General features: G+C 53.0%; 8 protein-coding genes across 8 annotated transcripts; 4 read left to right on the top strand and 4 right to left on the bottom strand.

The window, feature by feature from the left end:
• Window positions 1–1,092: 1,092 nt before the first annotated feature.
• Window positions 1,093–3,760, top strand: CABS01_05261 (alpha-glucuronidase A; the record flags this gene model as incomplete). The annotated part of the gene is made up of 3 exons (XM_060538631.1): window positions 1,093–1,635; window positions 1,709–2,826; window positions 2,881–3,760. 3 exons carry the CDS (start codon window positions 1,093–1,095, stop codon window positions 3,758–3,760), a joined length of 2,541 nt encoding a protein of 846 aa, XP_060405803.1.
• Window positions 3,761–4,221: 461 nt separating this feature from the next.
• On the top strand, window positions 4,222–5,028 carry CABS01_05260 (uncharacterized protein; the record flags this gene model as incomplete). The annotated part of the gene is made up of 1 exon (XM_060538630.1): window positions 4,222–5,028. One exon carries the CDS (start codon window positions 4,222–4,224, stop codon window positions 5,026–5,028), a length of 807 nt encoding a protein of 268 aa, XP_060405802.1.
• A 484-nt stretch (window positions 5,029–5,512) lies between these two features.
• On the bottom strand, window positions 5,513–8,472 carry CABS01_05259 (uncharacterized protein; the record flags this gene model as incomplete). Its single annotated transcript, XM_060538629.1, has 6 exons — window positions 5,513–5,817; window positions 5,910–5,959; window positions 6,470–7,638; window positions 7,690–7,956; window positions 8,011–8,141; window positions 8,193–8,472. 6 exons carry the CDS (start codon window positions 8,470–8,472, stop codon window positions 5,513–5,515), a joined length of 2,202 nt encoding a protein of 733 aa, XP_060405801.1.
• Window positions 8,473–8,635: 163 nt separating this feature from the next.
• CABS01_05258 (uncharacterized protein) lies at window positions 8,636–8,818 on the bottom strand (the record flags this gene model as incomplete). The annotated part of the gene is made up of 1 exon (XM_060538628.1): window positions 8,636–8,818. One exon carries the CDS (start codon window positions 8,816–8,818, stop codon window positions 8,636–8,638), a length of 183 nt encoding a protein of 60 aa, XP_060405800.1.
• Window positions 8,819–10,012: 1,194 nt separating this feature from the next.
• On the bottom strand, window positions 10,013–13,751 carry CABS01_05257 (DNA-directed RNA polymerase I subunit RPA2; the record flags this gene model as incomplete). Its single annotated transcript, XM_060538627.1, has 2 exons — window positions 10,013–13,222; window positions 13,284–13,751. The coding sequence occupies 2 exons, from the start codon at window positions 13,749–13,751 to the stop codon at window positions 10,013–10,015; spliced, it is 3,678 nt and encodes a 1,225-aa protein (XP_060405799.1).
• A 1,471-nt stretch (window positions 13,752–15,222) lies between these two features.
• CABS01_05256 (uncharacterized protein) lies at window positions 15,223–15,650 on the top strand (the record flags this gene model as incomplete). The annotated part of the gene is made up of 2 exons (XM_060538626.1): window positions 15,223–15,335; window positions 15,401–15,650. The coding sequence occupies 2 exons, from the start codon at window positions 15,223–15,225 to the stop codon at window positions 15,648–15,650; spliced, it is 363 nt and encodes a 120-aa protein (XP_060405798.1).
• Window positions 15,651–18,196: 2,546 nt separating this feature from the next.
• CABS01_05255 (ADP-ribosylation factor family protein) lies at window positions 18,197–19,086 on the top strand (the record flags this gene model as incomplete). Its single annotated transcript, XM_060538625.1, has 4 exons — window positions 18,197–18,246; window positions 18,400–18,472; window positions 18,550–18,569; window positions 18,678–19,086. The coding sequence occupies 4 exons, from the start codon at window positions 18,197–18,199 to the stop codon at window positions 19,084–19,086; spliced, it is 552 nt and encodes a 183-aa protein (XP_060405797.1).
• A 2,009-nt stretch (window positions 19,087–21,095) lies between these two features.
• Window positions 21,096–22,232, bottom strand: CABS01_05254 (glycosyltransferase family 17; the record flags this gene model as incomplete). The annotated part of the gene is made up of 1 exon (XM_060538624.1): window positions 21,096–22,232. One exon carries the CDS (start codon window positions 22,230–22,232, stop codon window positions 21,096–21,098), a length of 1,137 nt encoding a protein of 378 aa, XP_060405796.1.
• Window positions 22,233–22,877: the final 645 nt, after the last annotated feature.

The following is a 22,877-nucleotide window of genomic DNA, read 5'->3' as shown; positions in this document are numbered from 1 at the left end:
TAGTGATCAGTGATCACTAAGGTAGCAAGCAGCTTTCTCCTGTTGACTTGAGTCATGGAATTAACGTTTCTACCGCATAGAGAGGAGTAAAATTGGAGGTCTGAGCTGGTGAATTACCCCCTAAGAATTTATCAGTCCTCGACGAAAGAGCTGGGAAGAAGAAGCAAGGGCAACCCGAACCGGTGAAGTCATTCATGGAACATGGATACCCGAAGCAGTGCCGGCCGGACCTGGGAACTGTTTATTTCCCCTCTTTTTGGGCTTCTTTCCAAAAAAATTACCTACCATCTCCCCACCCTTCTTTCCCCGATTCACCCCCCGCTTTCCTGTCTCTCTCTCCCCATGCGGGGAAATGAGAACATCAGACGTTTCTTCGTTCACTTGCTATTGCCTTACTCAATCATTTGTTTTGAGGCTACACCGTTTTTTTCATCCTTCTATTACAACGAGCTGTAAGTCATGTAAGGCACCTTGCGTGATCCAGGAAAACCTTCCTACGATTGGTTTCTTCTCTGTCTTAACACCGGGACGTGTTCCCCTTTCCAAGCCAGACACCCAACGATAATTCCTGCCCCCCAGTCAAGGTTCTCTCCGCTAGTGCCAATTTCTCCGCATGTCGCTGTTTAGACTCAAGATGAAAGGGGTCACATTGTCGAAGGATCCATTGAAGTCGTTCGGGAAGACGTTGGATTGGTAGTCCGACCTCGATGGTCTCCCCCAGAGCTTCCCCACACACAAGCCATGGATGAATATGTCGGCTTTCCTTTTAGCCTGAATACCATGGTCAACCCCATCCGCTCATCACCGCTGTCGGTCGGTTGCATTGGGAACCCGGGAACCCTTGGAGACTTCGGACTTGACAAGGCCTGGGTTGTGGGAAAAATGATGTTTTCCTGTTCCTGGTCCTGCGAGTCCCGCAGATCTGGGAATCCCACCCCAAGTGCACCGCTCGCGTGTCGATGAACAAACCAGCGCTTCTTCTTATAAGCTCGCGCACCCCCGATCCCACCATGTAACAGGTCTTTTGGAGCAAGTGCTTCTCTCCAACTGGTTCTTCTCGCCAGCAGCACCTCTTTCCACCCACTGCACGTCATGTGGAAGCCTCTTTTTCTTGCCACTCTCGGCCTCGTTGCCGCAGAGGACGGCCTCGACGGCTGGTTGCGTTACGCTCGCCTACCAGAGTGCAAGTCTTCCGGCGTTGCCGAATCTCTTCTCTCTACCGTCATCGGTCTCAATGCGACAGAACATGGCCCAATTGCTTCCGCCTTGTCCGAATTGACCAAGGGCTACCAAGGCATCCTCGGTAAAGACGTCTCTATCGGCCAGGACGCCTGTGCTGCTGCTTCCGTTGTCATTGCTACTGTCGACGACTACGTTGCTGCTTGTGGAAGTGAGGGCATTCAAGCGGACCTCATTGAGGATGGCTTCTGGCTTAGCGTCAAGGGAGATGGTGTCAAGATTCTGGGACAGAACGAGAGGGGTGCTCTCTACGGTACTTTTGAGTACCTGAGCCTGTTGGCCCAGGGCAACTTCACCGAGGTGACTTATGCGACAAACCCTTCTGCTCCTGTCAGATGGGCAAACCAATGGGACAACATGGATGGCACAGGAACTCATGGCAGCATTGAGCGTGGTGTAAGCAATCTTCCCTCCTCCTCATTCTCCTCCTCGGACCATCATTGAATGCGAACATGTCTGACTTGAGTAGTACGGAGGTGTTTCCATCTTCTTCGAGAACCTCAAGGTCGTCACCGACATGACCCGCGTCTCCCAGTACGGCCGTCTGCTGGCGTCCGCCAGAATCAACGGTATCATCGTCAACAACGTCAACGCCAATGCCATCCTCCTCTCCCCCGAGAACATGGACGGGTTGAAGAGGATTGCCGACGCTTTCAGGCCATGGGGTGTTCAGGTGGGCATCTCCCTCAACTTCGCCTCACCCCAGACATACGGTAACCTTTCCACTTTCGACCCCCTCGACGAGACTGTCATTGCCTGGTGGGGAAATATCACCGATGAGCTCTACGCGCGCATTCCCGATATGGCTGGATACCTGGTCAAGGCCAACTCAGAGGGTCAGCCCGGCCCCCTGACCTACAACAGGACGCTGGCAGATGGCGCCAACCTCTTCGCCAAGGAGCTCAAGAACCACGGCTCCAAGAAGGGCATCGTCATGTTCAGGGCCTTTGTCTACGACCATCTCACGCTGAACCAGTCCGATTGGCGCGCTGATCGTGCCAACGCCCAGGTCGAGTTCTTCAAGCACCTCGACGGCCAATTCGATGACAACGTCATTGTCCAGATCAAGTACGGCGCCATTGACTTCCAGGTCCGGGAGCCCGTGTCGCCCCTGTTTGCCAACTTGAAGAACACAAGCATGGCCATCGAGCTGCAGATCTCCCAGGAGTATCTCGGCCAGCAGGATCACTTGGTCTACCTCCCTCCTCTCTGGAAGACGATCCTCGACTTTGATCTGCGCATTGACGGTCAGCCTTCTGTTGTTAGTGACATTCTTTCTGGCAAGCGCCTCAACAGGCCTCTCGGCGGCTACGCTGGTGTCATCAATGTCGGCGCGAACTCGACATGGCTGGGAAGCCATCTGGCTATGTCCAACCTCTACGCCTACGGCAGACTTGCGTGGAACCCTGCTGACGACGTTGTTGCCATTGTCCAAGACTGGACCCGTCTGACATTCGGTGTTGACCGCAAGATCGTCGACACCATTACCAAGATGTCCATGGAGAGCTGGCCCGCCTACGAGAGCTACAGCGGCAATCTGGGCATCCAGACCTTGACTGATATCCTCTACGCTCACTACGGTCCTAGGTAAGCAAAATTACACCCATCCTTCTTTTCCCCCATGCCTAACTCCAAGTTCAGCCCGCGCAGCCAAGACGGCAACAGTTGGGGTCAGTGGACCAGAGCAGACGGAGACAGCATCGGAATGGACCGTACTGTGAAGAACGGCACGAGGAACGCAGGGCAGTACCCTCCCGAGGTGGCGGCCATGTACGAGGAGATCGAGACGACCCCCGACGACCTGCTCCTCTGGTTCCACCACGTGCCCTATACGCACAAGCTCAAGAGCGGCAAGACGGTCATTCAGCACTTTTACGACGCGCACTACGACGGCTCGGCTACGGCGCAGACATTTGTGCCGCAGTGGGAGTCCCTCAAGGGTCTCATCGACGAGGAGCGCTACGAGCACGTGCTGTTCAAGCTCAAGTACCAGGCCGGTCACTCCCTCGTCTGGCGCGATTCCATCAACAACTTTTACTGGAATAAGTCGAGCATCCCCGACGAGGCGGGACGCGTAGGCAACTACAAGTACCGCATCGAGGCCGAGCACATGACGCTTGACGGATACAAGGTCGTCGACGTCGACCCCTTTGAGGCGGCGTCGGGTTACAAGGCCATCGTGACGAGCTCCAACACGACGGCCGGAACGGCATCCGCCACGGTCGAGTTCGAGACCGGAACATACACCCTCGCTGTCAATTACTTTGACGTCATTAGAGGAAAGTGCTCGTACGTCGCGTACATCAATGATGTCGTCGTCGGCCAGTGGAGGGGTAACAGCGAGGAGAAGTTGGGCCACTGGCCGTCCGAGTTCTTGGATGGACACTCTGCCATCCGCGTCAACTTCCCTGGCATCAAGGTGACCAAGGGCGATACGCTGAAGATTGTCGGTACGCCTGACGGGCCCGAGGTCGCTCCTTTGGACTATGTCAGCTTCTTACCTGATGGTATTATCGACTAGACATGTTGTTGGATTTTTGAGCAAGCAGACATGATTTTGTAGTTAACATTCAAGATTTATGAATTCTTCATGATTATATATTTACATCTCAATCAAATTGTGTACATTTTGGCAAATCTTCTTGGTAACCGCAAACGCATTGTAATGCAAGTGGGTGATCGTGAATTTGTTCTGTGGTTGGCGTGAGTGATGTGAACCCCACAAATTTCACCCGACAAAGGTATCTTGGATTTTGACCTCATCCCCGAAATTTTCATCTAGCCGTCGTCTCTCGAGGGTCAAACCAGCAGCAAGCACCCTTCACAAAGCCAAGTACGTAGCAAGTATCAACGAAGTCCTCATAGCGACCTTGTATGCCGAGTCGGCTTCACGGAATTAAGACCCAACACTACTTTGTAAGAATTCATCCACTTACTCTTCATCTCACTGAGACTTACACACCCTCTTAGGCCTCACCCAACATGCTGCCCACACCAGATACCTCCCACGTTCCGTTTGAGCGTGTGTACGAGCCAGCAGAGGACTCGTACCTCCTCCTGGATACCCTCTCAGCCTCGTCAGAAACCTCATTCCTCACATCACGCTTTGGCGGCGAAACATCATCATCATCATCAAAGTCAAGACCGGCAGCCCCACTGGTAGTCGAAATCGGCACCGGCTCCGGCGTCGTGATAGCCTTCCTCGCCGCCCACGCAGCAACCCTCTTCGGCACACCCACCGTCCTCACCGCAGGCATCGACCTAAACGGCCACGCCTGCCACGCCACAACCTCCACCGTCCGCCGCGCCGTCGCCGACAACCCGTCCACGGCCTCCCCTCCCTCCCTCTGGCTCGGTGCCTCCCTGGGCGACCTCACGACCCCGCTGCGTCCGGCAAGCGTCGACGTCCTCGTCTTCAACCCGCCCTACGTCCCGTCCCCGGAGCTCCCCGCGCAGTCTTCAGCCACGCTCGTCGCGGACGCCGGCACAAAGACGACGTTTGACGAGGACTCGTATCTGCTTTCACTGTCGTACGCGGGCGGGCGGGACGGTATGGAGACGACGGATCGGTTGATTGAGGCGCTGCCTGGGGTCTTGAGCGCGAGGGGGTGCGCTTACATTCTGCTGTGTGCGCAGAACAAGCCGGACGAGGTCAAGGGTCGGATTGAAGGGTTCGGGGGCGGGTGGAAGGCTGTCACGGTTGGGGAGAGCGGGAAGAAGGCTGGGTGGGAGAAGTTGCAGATCATTAGGGTGTGGAGGGAGACAGAGATGGAGGAACAGTCTACATAGAAACGTAGGACATAGATAGCTCTTGTATCTTGACATATTGTTGACCTGTGTACTTCTTCATTTCAGTCGCATGCTCGTGCTGGCGAGCCTCATGGCACACTCAGTTGCGAGATCTGTAGTTTCATTTACTGGAATTGTATTCTTTTTATTTCCTAACCACCCCCAACGCCTGAATAGCATCCGGTTGGTCTTGATGTGTAGGGGTGCCCGTCTTTTTTCAAGCTCGAGGCCCGGACTGCAACATAAAAAAAAAGTTCATCGACGGTCCGTCGTCCTTAAGGGGGTTGGGCATAGATATTTCCCCCTATGAAGAGTTTCTTCATGATTCACGAGTATTATTTCCGTCTTTCTTTCCCTGAGGCAAGCAGGAAACCTTTCTCGGCGCCCATAACAATTGTCGGTGTCGACCCAGTAACAACAGGTGTCGACGGTCGGCCCTCGTCGAAAAAACAGCGTGTCTTCATTTTGTCCCATTAACCCCAGCTCAGCCACGTCCGCGACCGCGTCCCCGACCACGGCCTCTTCCTCTGGGGCCGCCTCTTCCTCCGCGGACGGGGCCGCCGCGCTCCGCCTCCTTGCGCGCCTTGTTCTTGGGCTTCGGTTGGTCGTCGATGAGCAGTGTGTCGAGAGGCAGCGAGTCGGGCAGGATAAAGTATCGGATCGTCGAGCCGCGGATGTTCATGGTATCGAGCGAGACGGCGTCCTGGCCCCGCGGTGTCATCTTGACTGTGCGCAGCGCCGTGTTCATCTGCGGCGAGACCGAGGCGATGGTGCCGTGAACGATGGTGCCTGTACGCGTCAGTATGCGGTCTGGCAAACGATATGCAGCGCTTTGCGCATTTTTCTAGAGCCGCAGGACAAAATGACAAGAGTCTACTAACCATTCTTGAGTTCGATTGTCACCGTCTCATTGGCGCATTTCATCAAAAATCTAGTTGTTGGAAGTTCTGGTCAGCTTTATTTTGGCCTCGTTTTACGGCGAGCGACCTTCTGCATCTCTGAGAAGGAGGGCTCAGCACACAAATTAACGGCAGAAGGAGGGAAAGGGTGATCAATTGCGAGTACCTGACGAGTTTCATTTTGGCGGCGGCGTTCGTGCGTTGAGCGTGTCTTTCGTCAAATGCAAAGACGACTGGATGCGAGACCTCGCGACTGAGGGTGGCAGTTCTGGGTGACGGAAGGCTGAAGCTTCGGAAAAGCTGCTATCCCGTTTCTGGGAAGTGGGTCCACGCTCGAGGTGAGTCTTTAGTCTCAGTCCACGTGACTGGTAGCTTTACTTCTTAACTAGTCAACTTAATGGCGGAAAGTCATAAGCAAATTACACATTAAAGAGCAGCTATCTCTAAGTCCTCTAATCAATGGATCCAGGAAAATGTTCCCGTAACTAAGTCTTTTCCTAATCGTAACGCAGAGATGGCATCAGCCGAGGCTCAGCACAAACCTCTCCACCATCGGCCCCCATTTTGGAAGTTCCCACTCGTGTCTAGATGCTTGAACACGAGCGCTTGCGATCTGGATGTGTAGGCTATCTATCTTTGTCGCTTCAACTTCAATCGATCCTTCCGCGACAATCCTAACTTGGAGATGTTCTTCGAGAAATGGTACGATCTCATCGGGTTCAAGCCCTGAGATAGTTCTCGCCCAGACCATGTGCATCAAGGCCGATGTCAGAGGAACTGTTCCGGACACATGATTGCCTGAACCCATGTTCTTCATCGCAAATACGCTCATTGATCCGACGAGATTCGGTGCAGATGCCCAAGAAGGGGCTTCTTCGGGAACTTCACCTAGGAAGAAATGGATTGCAAACGAGCCATTCAATGCTCCATTCTGAACATGAATATTGGCGACCCATTCGGTGTACATGTCGTCCTCAGTCGCTACTTTGGTCTCAAGGTCAGGGTCTTGTGAAAAGTCTAGCACATGCTTTGAAGTAGTTCCCTTTCGAACTTGGGATAGCGGCCCCCCCTCTCTTTTGGACGCTACTCTCCATTGCTTCCGGGCCAGACCTGAGGGACTAGATGAGCCGTATAGTCTGTTGATAGTTGCTATGAGGCGAGCTTGTTCCTCAGACTTGTGGATTCCCAGACTCGGATTCGTTTCTGCGTACGCATATCCGAAGGCCGTAGTGTCTCTGGCCATCGCCGAGTTCCAAAAGGTGCCATTGGCGTCCGCATAGAATGGCTTGAGTTCCGTGAGCCAGTTTTGAACGGTCCCTGACGACATGGTAAAGGAAGGCTCCATTGCGGCTTGAGAAGTGACCCAGGCGGTAGGATACAGAACTTGCCACATGGCGACTATTCGTTCCACCATGGCATGGTGCAAGAAGAACACCGGATCGAATGCCGAATACTGAATGTAATACAGATGGCCGCGGTCGCCCACCAACACGTGCATTGCATCGTGCAAGGCCTCCACTGAGTCGTACTGCGTCTGATTTGACGCCACCCCCCAGAATTTGTTACTAAAGGGTTCAAAGTCCTTGTAATTGGAAAGGAGAGTATAGAGTCGTTGCTGAAGTGCAGGTCTGGCATGCTCGATCGAGTGCGCTATGCTTTGGTTGTCCGTTGTCTCGAAGGGAGCTCTCATTGTCTCTGTCCAATGGGGAAACTTTATACTATCAGGATTCTACTCTTTGATCAAGTGGGAGCCACTACTTACATCGCCTTGGGAAAACACCTGCGGGTCCAGCGGCCGGAACTTGTAGCTGTATAACGGGTTGGCAATGGTCTGCCATCCGTTAGGGCCATACACTTGAATTGCAGGCTGCTCGAATTCAGACAAGTAGACGCTTTCTCCGAGCGGCGGTGTAGTAGCCCAGTCCCAGTATGGGATTCGGAAGTCTATCGCAGCGGCTTGGTAGTAAGCTCGTTCCGTGGGGTCTGGAAACCACGAGGCAATCATCTGTATGAGTTGAAAGAGAATTTGCTACTACGATGTTAGTCGTTTTGTGGGTGGCGTCACAACTTCGTGGGATCTGACCTCGTACAAAGCAAGATAAACGCGATGCCACGATGGGAAGAGAATGGACATGTGGGTGCAGTAGCCCCTTTCTTCGCCTCCCGGTACGCCGGGCACGCCGTTCCAGGGGACGAAAGGAACGCCGTGAATACCTGCTGTATATCAGAAAGCTAAACGGCGCGATAGTTACCACTCAGTCTTACCTGCGATCTGATACCACGATAGCTGTTCGCTTTGATTCGTAAACTGAAACATGCTTGAAGCAAGGAGGAAGAGATTCCACTTGAAGGGGTTCTCCTTCAACTCTCTGATCTCGGGGCGGTTAGGAATAGTTCCGTTTATGGAAGGCAGCTTGGTGACAATGATTGGATCCTGTGTCTGGCGCTTGACCACTTTGGCCGCTTCGAAGCCATAGTCGTAGGCCGGTGGAGAGGGTATGGCCGCTGCGGCGGTGGTAGCGAGGAACACAAGAGATAGAAGCATGGCGCAACGAAACGCCTTTCCTGCGTCCCCTTTGCTGCAGTCGGCTAGGTTAAAGCCAAGAGTATGAGAAGGTTGACAAGGGCGATGAATATTAGTGTTCTTGTAGGATGGTGCTGAGACGTGGTAGATGTCAGAGGGTCGAAGTATGGGCTGTCCAGGTTGATCAAAACTTCGGCACAGCCAGATTGCCTTGAATAAGGGAACCAGGTGTGATGATTACAGCAAGATGAGCGTGTTCAAAATTCCGGGATTGTTTGGACGCTGATGAGTGCCAGACTCGACGTCCAAGTTGTGGTGGAGATAGCCTGGCCAAAAGGAATTTTGAAAAGGACGAACCGAAGGACATTTTCCGTGCCAATATAATGCAATTTGGACTGAAGCACACTTTAAGGCAGTCACGGAAGGCAAACAGGATGCGAGTGGCACGCCGCATAGCCGTGGTGGTATGGTGCTTGCGTCATTGAGTTCCTGGTTTCCAACCGCAATCTCTAGGTTTGGGAACAGAGTCATTCAGGAAGGTGTCGGGACGAGGTACCTCTGCACGACGTAATCCGAATCTATTAAGGGAAAGAGAGGCGTGACAACCTAGGCACTGGTGAGAGAAGAAGACCGAGGCGGAAGGCACAGGTTTTCGCCCTTGGTATCTTCCTGCCACAAAACGTGCCGTGCCTTCTTGACCAACTACAGTAATGTGACATGGCGTACCTTCTCCCAAAGCTCCAAGAAACATCACTATCGTACCTTGTGTAAATTGCTGTCCAATCAAGCACTGGTTGAAGGGTATCTCACCTTGATAGCTGAGAAGCAGGGCGCGGTGACACGTCAAGCCAGGTGGAACTGTTCAGACAGAGCAGGAACTCTCAGAACTGATGTCTTTAGGTGGACGAAGCCTGATCGGTATGAAGATTTCACTGACTCAATCTCAAACATCTTGGTTTCCCACGGCGGCTCATGGCATTTCTATATCAAGCCACCCTGAAGGTGAGCTACAACAGCTTCTGTCTTACCTCGGTTTTGGAAAGACCACGAGAAACCACAATCAACAGCTTTGGATACCACGAGGCTTCTCAGGTACGTCATGAGTTTAGTCAGCCAAATTTGCGCCATCGTTGACGGAGACGCAGAGAAATCTCTCAGATCTTTGCCGCCAATCGACGGTCAGACTCTGCACAAGGCGGCTGCCGACATTGTGTGTACGATGTGCGTCCAAATGACTGTTTGTTGATTCGGTAGCCTACATGAGACAAACGGTTCAGCATCTGATTGTAACCGCTCTACACATGTTGATGTTACGTAGTCCACGCTCACCATCTATGTCGATTGTCAAACCCCTTCGGAGTTCGGCTTGGAGTCTTGAACGCGAAGCTGAGACTTGATTTAGGGGTTGAATCCAAACATGAAATATTGATAGGGAAACCCATCACTACTCGGCGAGATCCACTCTGACCAGCATTGTGAACCTTTGTCCATTAAGAAGTCATAATGTATGTACAAGGTGGAATACATCTTTTGTCTACCGAAACGCCGTCGATCTAAGCCTCTAAGGTAATGATTTCATGGGCTTCAAAGGGCCCTTGCGAGGCGCATCCTTGGAGTCGATGCGGTACTTCAGCTTGACACCCATAGCTGCCAACTCCACGTCTAGAAACTTGAGCGCACCCGGAACAACGACAACCGTCGTGTTCTCGCCTCCGACCCACTGGTTGCCCTGGCCATCCTCCCAGATCTCTCCCTCTACCTTGGCGGCGCTCTCCGCGTCGCCGGCGTCGAGGCGGGTTGCGCAGTTTCTGCAACGCACTGTCGTGACTTGCTTCTTCTTACCCACAAAAGGTGACACGGTTGGTTGGACTGAGAGGAACGAACCACAGCTTCGGCAGATCCAGGATCGCGTGTAATCGGAACAGTTGAGCAGACGATCCTGCAGCAGGAAGGCCGTACCGTGAGCGAGCAGCGCGTCACGCTCCATCTCTCCCACACGAATACCACCACCACGCTTTCTACCCTTGATGGGCTGGCCGGTTGTCGGTACGACTGGTCCCGTCGTTCGCACTTGGTACTTGTCGTTGACCATGTGACGCAGACGCTGGTAGTAGACGACACCAACGTAAATGTCGGCGGCCAGTTCCTCTCCCGTGATACCAGAGTACATGGGCTCGTTGCCATGGTAATTGTACCCGGCCTTCATCAGCTGATGACCAAAGTAGTCACCGGCGGTGTTCTCCTCGTTGAACTTGAAGGGCGTGCAGTCTTGTGCCAATCCGTGGAGCGCGCCAGCCTTTCCAGCCAGTGACTCGACGAACATACCGATTGTCATACGAGAAGGGAAAGCGTGAGGGTTGATGATAATATCGGGTTGGATACCAGATTCTGAGAAAGGCATATCGACAGCAGGCCATTTCTGGGAAGCGACACCCTTCTGTCCGTGGCGAGAAGAGAACTTGTCACCGATGACCGGGGATCGGGGAACTCTGAGCTTGATGGAGATCGTCTGTGCAGGCTCATTACCCGACTCGCTACCGAGCACACGTACTTCCTCGACAAATGCAGTCTCAGACTCCTTGTACTTTTCATAGTGTGTCTGTCCGTCCAGGTTGATCAGCTTGCCGCTGTAGTCTGCTGACACCGTGTGCCATGCGCAGAGTACATCTCCTTCTTGGACCATGCGTCCAACGTAGGGCAATCCGTCCTCATCAAGCAAGCCACGATAGAATCCCTTGACAAAACCGCCAGGGGCGAAACCGAAGAGCTTGGTGATATTCTTGGTGGCTCGCGTTCTCTGTTCTTCCTTCAGCGTGACCTTCTTCGTCTTGTAGATGGTACCGTGTCCGAATCCTCTTTCGTGTGCCGACTTGTTCAAAATCATGGCGTCGTCCATGTCGTAGCCAGTGTATGAGATAACCGCTACAACGGCGTTGAAGCCGTTGGGGAAGTTGTCGAATCCATAAGCGTTGTGTAGAGGCGATCGTACCACCGGTGTCTGGCCACTCTGAATTCTGTACATCTTGTTGTCCGTGCGGTGCCGAAGAGCCGTTGCCGGTGTTCCCATGGTTTGCTTACCCATCTGACATTGGTACATGTTTCTGGGGGACTGGTTGAAGTCTGAGAAGGGCGTCATGTTGGCAAGAATGGAGAGCATGTTGGTAGGAGTTTCTTCCACGTGCGTCGACTCGCCTGACACGATTTCGTTCTCAACAACGGCGATAGACATGTAGGGTTGCTCGTAAGGCCCCACAAAGTCCACCTTATCAAGAGGAAGATACTTCACGGGTCTGACCATACGCGCAGGCGCAGAAGACAAGTAGATACCAGGGTATGAACCGCCGTTTGAAGGCGGGACGTATCCAATTTCCAGTTGGAGAGGAACGCCGTGAGTGCCCTCCACCTTCCAGAAACGGAGAGTGTCTGCAATTCTGAGAGATTCGCGAGGTGTGCAGAAGCCGATGAGCTTGCCATCAAGCATGATGACAACGCTTTCATCTGTAGCCGCAGAAGACGTCTCCACAGCTCCCAACTCCGCCACAAGGCCAGGGATCTTGGAGGCGTCGACGGACTCGGTCATGATCTTACACTTGTGAGCCAGATGGTTAAGCAAACCGCAAGGCGAACCATCAGGAGTGTGTACGGGGCACAGAAAACCCCAAGACTCGGGCAACAGCTTTCGGACCGTTGTCGTCTTCAACTCGGCGAAGAAGGCACCTCTGTGAATCATTCGGAAGTGACTGATGAAACGGAGAAAGTTGAGCTTTTCCGCAACAACTGTGAAACCGGCTGTCTGTTGCAAATCAAGACCAGAAGGACTGGTCAGATTACCTGTGGAAAGGAAATATTCCAGGCCGTTTCCAAGGTTCTCATTGGCGTGTCTGAAGATATTGGCAGGGAACTCCTTGGCGAAGTCCTGCGATGTGAAGGGGGTGGCCGGGTGCTTTCTGGTCCATTCGCGGAGAGACAATCTGACAGCAGTCGACAGGAACTCTTCAAGGCGCTCCTTGATGATCATGCCGTACAGGAAACCGCCAAGAAGGACCTCCTGGTTTTGGACAGCATCAGGGTTGTCGACGGCGCAGTCGCCTGCCACGAGAGCATACAGCTTTCTGATCATGAACAACAGCATCTTGAACTTATCGTTGTCCTGCTTCTCGGTGACGTTGATGTTACCAAGGTGAACAAGAACAACCTTGCGCAGGAACTCGGTGCCGACATCGTAGTTGGACATGGTGTCGGGTACACCCATCACCACGCGGAACTTCTCTCCCAGGTAGGCTCTCGTCTCGGTCTTGCTGTAGAGTCCGTATGACTTGTAGGTTCGGAGCAGCAGCTCGACACGGTCCGTCAAGAAACTGTTCTTGGCCGACTTCGTGTTGGAGAGACCAATCAGTCCTTCGAAGATGTCGCGATCGTTTGTGTCGACGAGAGCCTTAAGGACCATCATGACCGGTACAAGGTACTCATTCTTCTTCCAAGAGAAGCGGAACGTCATGTTTCCGTCACTCAGGTAGTGCAAAACGTTGGTCTGAGATGTCTCATCTGGTCTGACGGATCGGACGATGATACCGTACGGGGTGTAGCCTTGGCCTCGGTTTTGGAAACTCGGTCGGTTGATCGCCATGGGGAAATTCCTTCGGTTGACTTGCAGCAGTCGAATAATCTTCTCGATACCGTTTACGATGAAGTAACCGCCCAGTTCTTCGGATTCCTCCTTTCTTTGCACCAACTGAGCCGGAGAGTTGCCCTCCAAGTGACATCTGTTGGACTGCCAATCCCCCATTAGCACCCCGCCGTCAGGTTTGCAATTGGTGTACAAAAGCACTTACCTTGACCATAATTGGCACCTGTCCAAGCTCGCGCACAAATTCTTTCGGATCACCACCATTGACTCTGTACTCGAAGGTGGCGGATAGCCTGCCTCGGTACGTCGAATGACGCTCTCTGCATTCGGAGGGCAGGATTTCACGATTCCTGGCGAACTTGTTGGAGGGGGGTAGCTGGGACTTTTGCAGCGCTACACTCTTGATCCGTACTGACAGGCGGTTCTTGCCTTCGAGGCCCGCCCTGTCGTCGCCATCAAGATACGTCTTTGTGCCAATATCCTCTATGCCTCGAGCGAGGAGGCTCTTGTCGTCACTTGTGAACAAGGCATTGAAGGAGTCGATGTGAGGGCTCACAGCCTCTTGCAGGGCAGGATAGGCCGTGTGATCCTTCGGGGGGTTGCGAAAAAGGTTCTCGCGACGAACGGTATTGTATTGGTGATCCCACTCGGTGCTTGTCGCTGATGGCGCCATGTTCGCTCTCTCGTTCGCTTGCCTGCGACTGCGATTGTTAGCTTAAGTCTTGACTTCTTCCTTAGTGAATAATGGCTGGCTCACGGGGGACTATGTCATGTGGATTGGCAATATCAAGGACTGGTCTCCCTGGGCAAGACAAACGCGACAGAGACAAGGAGGGCGAAAATGTAAACTTCTTCCTACTGCACCGGGTTTCTGGATCGCAGAGGGTTGGGATGCGACAGTCGGGTCTTCGGTGAAAACAAAAAAATAATTATGGAGATTGGAGCGGAAAAAATTGCATCGTCCAATCATGGCGCGGCATCGTCGAAAGTGCAGGCCGTTATCCAAGACAGTGCGAGGACGTCGCTTTATCTGAGGTGCGGGGCCCTGATCTTGAAATGCTCGTCCGGAATGGAGGGCCCGCGTAGGTAGACGGAACCCCACTGTCGCGGGATTGTGCACCCGGGACTGAGATGCTCTCGGCGTTCCGATTATGAAAGGCGCCCGATATCCACGGAGACCGACCCACTCTTGTCCGTAAGCCAGCCTCCATCTCAGACACGGCCTTGCTCTACTTTCTTATCTTGTGGATGCCGAAGTTGATTAGTCGTAGAGAAGGGATATTGCGTGTCCTGCAGCTTTCTTGACTGTGACACCAATGGTTCGTAACCTCTAATCTGTCACGAAATTTCAGTCACATTTGACTGGACCCGGTTGGTCACTCAACGTGATGTGAACCCGACAGCTGGGAATGGCAGGCGGAAGTGGACGCGTCAATGGTTGGTGGCTGTCATCGCCCGGGTTCGCTGACGGAACTCTGCTCTATTCGTCTGATGATCGAGATGGTACATTGGGTTGGCGGCAGCGCCATGCCGCAATGAACTTGAGTGGTCATACTAAGTCGAATCAGCACAGCAAATTCTGACATAGGATTGTAGAACCCATCCATCCAGGGAAACCTTTCAGCAAGACGGAAATTTCCAGCCCGAAGTGGGATCCGTCAGGCAAGGTAAGCAACCTTCACTGGGCAGCCTAAGGTGTAACAGTTCTCCGCACTAATTGGAAGGTAGGGTAGCAGAGAGGGTGAAGTGAGGTAGGTGAGGTGAGGTAAGGTCAAGTCAGGCCAGGCCTTTAGGCGTAAAGTGGTCATGCCGCACCACCGAAATCGTTGGTTCTCACCAATACTCGCGGTGGATGGGTACCCTCCCCGCCGAATCTAGATTTCGGGAGTCTCCTAAGAATGCAACTAGCAAAGAAAGACTCCTAATTAGTAGGAATTACAGCGAGCAGCTGGCGACTTGCAGCCCAATCTACACTAACTGGGGCCCGATTCACCGAGGCTAGGAGCTAAGGCATCTCCATGGACATTCTACGTGAGATAACCCCCACCGAGGGTCCTCGCGATACATACTTCTCGCTCTCACTCTGTGTAAGAGAGTCCACGGTCTCCGCGACTCCGCATCCGTCATGAGATGATGACAGGGTGATGCCCGGAGGATGCATAACATATGCTGCCGCCCTTGCCTCTTGGCCTCTGCCTGTCTCACCTGCCAAGCCCCTGTCCTCTCCAGCTTTTGGTCAAGGTTCCGTACTTACGCAGTAATATCTCTCCATCTACCTCACACCTCACTAAGCACACCAAGGTAACTGAGGGCAATGAACAGTACCAACACCTACTGCTTGTGTAATGACACCACCTTAGCTCGGAAGAGAATATCGCAGACATCAATTACGATTTTCTTCTGCCCTGTAGTAGGGAGTTCTCTCGAGCCTTGGTCGTCAGATCACCCAGCCAGCTCAGCGCATTTGTTCTGCCAGACTATTCACAAACGAATGGGCAAGTTCCCTTCTTCTCCCCCGCCTACATCCTCTATTCTCATAGTCCCTTCCACGCCCACTGACAACGGGATCTAGAGAAGCGTAGAAAGTAAGGCAAGGTAGAGAAAACGGAGATTATTTCACCTTACCTAAGGTAAGGTAGGTAAGGTAGGTAAGTACCATTCCTTAGCTTAATAAGTGCCGCACCTTCCATTGGGCGTAAGACTGAAGCGACTTACTGCCTTCCTTGCCTCAACCTTCCCTCCCGTACCGGGCATACTAACCCCCAGCCGTGGAAGGTACATCTTACGGAAAAGGCTCCTGCCTTCCATGAATATAATTGGGTTGTCTGCGGCTTTTGTCGCCCGCGTGCTTGCCTGCCTGGAGAAAGAGCCCAGCCTGCCTTACGGTCCATCCCTTTCATTACCTTACCTTACTTCACCTAGTTTACGGCCATTCCCTGACCATGCGCCGTTGTTGCTAAATACTCCCGATCTGCATCCTGCTTTCCTAGCAAACTCGAGGCTTCCATCTCATTGCTTTCTGTTCATCCAGCCCGGTCCGCCTTTCACTCAGCTCGCGCCATCGAAATACCCATTTGGCTACCTCTCAAGGTCGAGCCTGCATAAATTCTTCGTCCCGCTTGCAGAACCCTACCCAACCTCCGTTGCTGGTGATCCTTCCAAAAGAAAATAAAAAAAGGTAGCCACCAACAAACGCCTTTGTCGGCGAGCCGCCCGTTTCTCGCCTCGCCTCTCATCACAGTCACAACGTCACTAGACGCCCAACATCGACGACCATTCTCCCCTCTCCTTGCACCGTCCTGCCTCGGCCCGCACGCAGTCAGCCCTCGCAGGTTGCTTGACGGGGATTGCCAGACAGATCTGGAGTTGTGCCGCCTGCAACAATCTGGGTTCTCACGCGCCCTTCATCCTTCCTCTCACCTTCCCCTTGTCGACATATCTTTCTTCATTGGGGAATCTATCTACCATCTACTCATCTACCCGCAACCCATCCACCCGCAAACGCGACCACCTGAGCAATCTTACCTTGCACACCTTACCTTACCCTGAGGCCGACTAAACAACATCCGAGGTGGAAAGCCAGCCTTCGCGCCCACCGCATCAATTCGGGGCCTCCTTTATTAGCCTTGGAAGTCTGCATGTCTTGGCCTTACTTTGGACACCACGGTTCGAATCGCTGCAACCCGTCAACCTAAGCCGGCTAAGACCGACTTGGCCCACCCATATCGGGTTCTGGTGACTTCCAGGACGTCTAGGCTATCGCGCCTCGTCGCCGTCTACCTCTGCCTACCTTAGCCGTTCGCCCACCGGATTACAAGCACCATTAATTTCAACCATACGTCACATCCCCTTCATTTGACATTGGCATCCGGGAGCAGATCCACGAGCTTTCACACCAGGTCACGGAAGCGTACTTTAGTCAAGTCATCCACTTCTGCGAAAGAGATTCATCATAGTCGGATCGAGCGCCGTGGTATTGAACAACCGCCTCGTAGGCTGGTCCTTGTCGAAAATCACCCTTCGCCGCCGCCGCCACGTTCGCATCTCATCCCTGCTACCGCTGCCGTTGCTGTCGTCAGTGGATTGACTTCCATGCCGCTGCCGCACATAACGTACTGCAAAGGCACTCACACCCGAAATCAGGTGCACCGGCACCCGGTTGACCTACAATTTCGTCCCTGATCGCAGCCCTTTCTCGCGCCTATCGTGGAGAGATCCACATGATCCGGTAGAAGCAAACGAATGAAACCCTAGTCGTTGATCTTGTAACCGCTGCAGACCCTGTCAACGCGGTTATTCCCAGTCGTCTTTTCATCCCCAACCGCCAATTCTTGCGACTCCAAATTCGGCACTGTTCATCCTACAGCTTGTGCCCCTCCCCTCCCGACCCCGGTCCCCCGACCCCAAGCTTGAGCCGGATCCAGGGTACTCAGTCACTTCCACGACCCATCAACCCTCGCCATCCCGTCTTTCTCTGGTGGGGACCTACTATACCTTACCTTACCTCACAGGCTGCTCGAGGTACCTCTTCCGGCCCCAAAGGGACAGACCAGGCCAGGCCAAGCGTCACCTGCGCTCTTCTTTTCTGGTTCCCGCCCGCCGCCTGCACTGTCTGCACCTGCATCTGCGCCGCAACTTGCTCCCAGTTCCAGTGTCGTCGCCCGCCAACGAGAAACCAGCGACGCCCATCGAGCCTCTCTCTCTCTGTCTCTCCCGCCCCCATCATCGCACAGAGCAGAGCAGCAACCTGTGCCGCCATCTCCCACGTCGATGCCAGCGACATTTGACTTGCGACATTTGGTCGGTTACCACTGGTCATACGAGACATTTTTATTTCCAATTTTTAAAGGCGTCTGAGCGCATCGAATACTTAAGCATCCAAATCACAACTCCGCACCCGTCCTTCATCCCTCTCCGTCTCTCACCGTATCGACGTCTCTTCCGAACGAAATAGTAATCGCCGCGCCACCGACCTTTCTCCGTTGCGCAACATCTATTGCCGTTGCGCTGTATCCGGATCCAAGATCAACACACGTTGGCGACACCTCTTTTGGCCACCTACGCATCCTATACTACCTCCTCCACACCAGCGCATCGCGCTCATTATACACCACCACCATGGCGGGGCTTTTCCGGAAAGTGTACGACTGGCTGTTGAGGACGTTCTGGTGAGTGCACTTTGCTTCCCGCGATGAACAGCGGGGGTGATTTTCAGCGATGGACGGCCCGCGCGCTCTGACCTTACCCCGCCGCGCCCACTTTGCCCTTACCCTCGATCCTCGGGGATGGTATCTTGAACTTGAGCTGACTTGCGACGACAGGGCGACAGAGATGGATGTGACGATGATCGGTCTCCAAAATGCGGGTAAGACGTCTCTGCTCCGCGTCCTCGCAGTAAGTGAATCTTTTCCTACATTGTCAAGTTTTCCCTCGCACCAAAGCCGTTCGCACGCTGACATTTACACTTGTAGGGCGGCGAGTTCACCATCGAGTAAGCGACCTCCGTTTCTTCTTCACCCCTCAGAACTGCCTACTGTACCATCTCTGGTGTAATCGGTCTCGGCTAGCGGCATTTTCGGCTAACTGATATCTTGTGTAGCTCGATCCCGACGGTCGGATTCAACATGAAGCGGGTGCAACGAGGACACGTTACACTGAAATGTTGGGATATTGGTGGCCAGCCCCGATTTCGAACGATGTGGGAAAGATACTGCCGTGGCGTCAACGCTATCGTCTTCATCGTCGATATCGCTGATATGGACTTGCTACAGCAAGCTCGGGAGGAGCTTCATGCTCTCATGGACCAAGCTTCTCTGAGAGAAATCCCACTCCTTGTTTTGGGAAACAAATCGGACCTCCCGCAGAAGTTATCGGTGGACGAGCTGATCGATGCGCTTGACCTCAAGTCCATAGGCCACCGCGAGGTTTGCTGCTACGGCATCAGTGCCAAGGAGGAGACCAACTTGGACGCTGTGCTACAGTGGCTGATGAAGTGGGCGAACAGGTGATGCGTAATACTGACGCGCGTTGGATGCCTCGATCCGCCGCGTTCCCAGTTGTCCCGCCCTGCCGTTCCTTCTCGATCGTATTCCCTCTGGGCTTGCGGGCTAGTGGATTCGAAAGGGCAATACTATTACTGAAGACGAGGGGGTTTTATGCGGCATGGTGTTCGTTGTCGAGACGTCGTTGTGTCGAAATTGTCCGCCAAATCACGGATCTTCTGACGTTGTTAGTTGGTCTGCGACAGCATTAGCAGCAGTAAGCGTGCCAAGTCCCCCATGGCGTTTTCACCATGTCCCATATATCGGAGCGGGAGGGAAGGGGACTGTTTTCAAGCGATAATTTGGACGGCATGTCTGGAAGCAGGGCGCTTGCCTTTGATTTTGAAGTTAGCACGCCGGAATTTCCAGTCATTTAAAGGTCATCCAACCTAGAAATGCTGGTACGCGGCACCGCTCAAGCGAGAAATAGCAACGTAGAAAGGAGCAGAGCGGGGTATAAGTGGGTGGCCATGACGATGCTACGAAAGTAGACGAATGAATATCATGACTGATGTACGATCGCTTAATCTCCTATCCATGTTTGATTTGTATGAGGTTTTCGCTGCCACACCAAAGCTCTGCGTATATGAAGAGGGTGAGGCGCTTCACCATAAAATCGACATGAGCTGGTCTGACACACAGCACCGGTGTGTGGTGGTGTTGAGAGGGAGTGAAGTACAAGAATTGAGAGCTAGGAGAGGGGTAGACGACAGAAGAGAGAGAAACCAAAGTAGAGAAGGTGGGATGTCTCGAGAAGAAAAGTAAAGAGAGGAAAGAGAGGGGTCAAAAGAGAAAGGAAAAAGATATCAAGTTTTTTTGTCAGTCTCTATTTTCTCTCTCTTTCTCGTTCAGCAGTGGCAGTCTTGCTCTCTCTTATTGTCATTCCCTTTTGCGCAGCACACAGACCAGAGACTGCCAGCGCATCACGCATCAATGCATCGGTTTCCATCTGCTGCTGGCGCGACGTGATTGGTCCGCCAACCGACGCTTCCGCACCCCTTTGCTGCAGGGCCCATGGGGTGAAGGACGGAGAGGAGGAGGTGTGATTTGATGCCCGTTACGCTGAGGTGCTCTCTTGTCTCTTGCGTTGTGTCTTCAATGTCTCGGAGGTTCGGGAGAGAGAGTGAGGAATGTGAAGTTGAAGACGTAAGGAAACCCGAGTAAGGTAGATTAGGCAAGTTGATTAAAGGAGAAGACGGGTTGAAAAATAAACGAGAGCTGAAACTAAAATGTGCCCTCTATTGGAAATAACGACGTATTTGGGGGAGAGGGCAAGAAAATCCCCCTCCCGCAGGACCCATTCAATGAGCGATGCCACGATGTGTTAGCCAGGGATGGCCTGGTGATGCTTGGGACGCTAGAGGTGGCAGAAGTGCCAAGCGGACAGGACAGCTTGCTTGCCATCGTCAACCCCACACTCACTGACTGGACACCGGTTCACTCGCTCACTCTTGGTCACCTTGGCTATTTGCTTTGGATATCTGGGAAGGCAAGAATAATCTCCTGCCTTTTGATTTGACTCATTTCACCTCACTCATCTTCTTAAATTCACAGTGAGCGAGTGAGTTAGTGTTCGGCATTCGGTGAGCCCATGGCTATTGTCACGTAAGGTGAATATGGAATGTGGAACTCATGTACCCGCTGAAATACTCATTGCTCGCTCGCTCATTCGATGTAATCCAGATCACCGCAATACATCTTTATCGAGGAGCTGGAATGCCTCTCACACCATCCACAAGGCAATGCGGCACGAGCATGAGTGTTGAGAATGTATTGTACAGGGCGTTAAATTCTTCTAGTGCTCGAAAGGGCTTGCCAGGTGCCCTCCCCTTTGGATCTGCCGTCCCTCCCTCCAGGAAAAGACGACGATGCGATTCCTCCATGTAAGCAGTAACTCCATGCTAATGTGCCCAATTAAAACAAAATGGAAAATGACAAACTTGACCAAAGAAGCAAGAGACGGGAGTTCAGGACGGTCATGGGTAGTCGGTAAACCCAGCTGAAGGCCCATCCCTATTTACCATATAACCAAACTTTTCCGGCTCATCCAGCAGAATACTCGGCATATCTGTATTATTTTCGAGGCGCACAAATTGGTCAACGTCTCGGCCCCAAAGGTCTTTTCCGTTCCTAATGGCGTCCGCTATACGGTCCTTGTTTCGAAACCTCTCGCCATTCATCCACTCGTGGGAGAAGGACGACATCTTGGTGAGGAACTCATCGACGGTGGCGAAGCAGCTAGAGCAGTGCCAGCAGGCGTTCCCGAGATTCGCCTTCTCGAGGTCGTAAAGCGGCTTGAAGCCCCCATCTCCCATTCGGAGGTTCGCCGGCAGGAGCGTGCGTGAGCCCTGGTAGTAAGTGGCTTGCGGGTGTTCCCACTCAGGTCCCGTGTGGAGGAACTGGAAACTGTAATAGTAAAACCGGCTACGCAAGGTGAGGCGACGGGGGAATTGGCACGTTCGCAGTAGCAATAGTGTCTCCGGTCGAGCAATCTCGTCAACGTCGGCGACGAGGATAACGTCCCCGTATACCGGAGCCTGCTTTCCGACGAGCCTAGGCAACACTTGGGTGTACATGGCGTTGCGCTGTAAGTCTTCGTAGTCCCATGACCTTCTCGGATTGAAATCTGACGGGAATTCGAGCTCGTGGTAGATGAGCTTGTCGTGGTAAGGCTTGAACCGGTCCCAGTTCTCCTTGATCGTGAGCGGCTTGGGCCTGCCAGTAAAAGTCTTTGGAGACTCAACGATGACAAAGTAGTCAACGTAGTTGTAGGTAGAATTCAAGCGTATTTCCATCCAGTCGAGCTCTGTGTTGACCATGAACAGGTCATATACCTTTCGCTGGCCGGTCTCTGACTGGGGAGTGAAGACGGGGTAACCGTGGTGCTTGCAAAACTTGGCAGCAGCATCGGAGGAGTAGAAGCCATGATGGTCGCTCTTGTTACCGAAATTGAGACCGCCCTTGGGAAGCTTAAGGGACAGGTCGAGGTTCGATATGCGATGGTCGAATCTGTCAAGTGCAGGATGTTGGCTAAAGTACAAAATGAGGCAGATCGTTATCGCCAACAAGAGTTTCAGGATGACAGGAAAGCCAATGTGCCATTGAAGAACCATGGTGTCGATGGGTTAGGTGTTGACTGACAGATGGCGACGTGAGTAGGAAGGGCAGATGTTCTGGTCTTGAATCGTGGCGGCGAGGCCGTTTCGTTTCACCTCTCAAAACAAAGTCTGGTGACCGGGTTTGAGATACGGCGAATGCAGCCTCCACCCTAGGCCGGTGTTACTGGTAGAAGCGTGAAAGGAAATCCTAGCCAGAAGGCAGTGTGAGGAACACAGGCTTTGCAGAGCTGCTCAGATGAGAGCATCCGGGCCACGGATCGTTTGATGGCGGGAACAGCCTTGTCGCATATTTTCAGAACTGGGGAAGTGTGAAAACCCCAGGATACCAGGGGAAGAAACCAGTAGGTATATAAAGTGTATGAGTATTTGGAGGCTCGGACAGGCTCGAGCACCGGTGTCACCTGTGAAATATGAAGTAGCTTGAGATGCCAGAGGAAGGAGCGTGGGGGGGCGAGCTGAAGCAAAGTCAAGCAAGCACACGCGCTTTAATGAGATAAACGTTTTACACTAAGGTAGGCAGAAGTTCTGATCAAAGTGGCACACTCCAGCTGGGCGGTTTACCGGGGAAAGCCTCAGCTATGGGCAAGTTTAGGTTACCACAAAGGTAGCACTAAATAGCGCGATGGCGGGCGCTTCATA

The sequence above is a fragment of the Colletotrichum abscissum genome, assembly GCF_030869225.1.
Source record: "Colletotrichum abscissum strain IMI 504890 chromosome Unknown Scaffold_10.1, whole genome shotgun sequence".
In the NCBI taxonomy this organism is placed as follows: Eukaryota; Fungi; Ascomycota; class Sordariomycetes; order Glomerellales; family Glomerellaceae; genus Colletotrichum; species Colletotrichum abscissum.
This window is presented reverse-complemented; position numbering and strand designations above follow the sequence as displayed.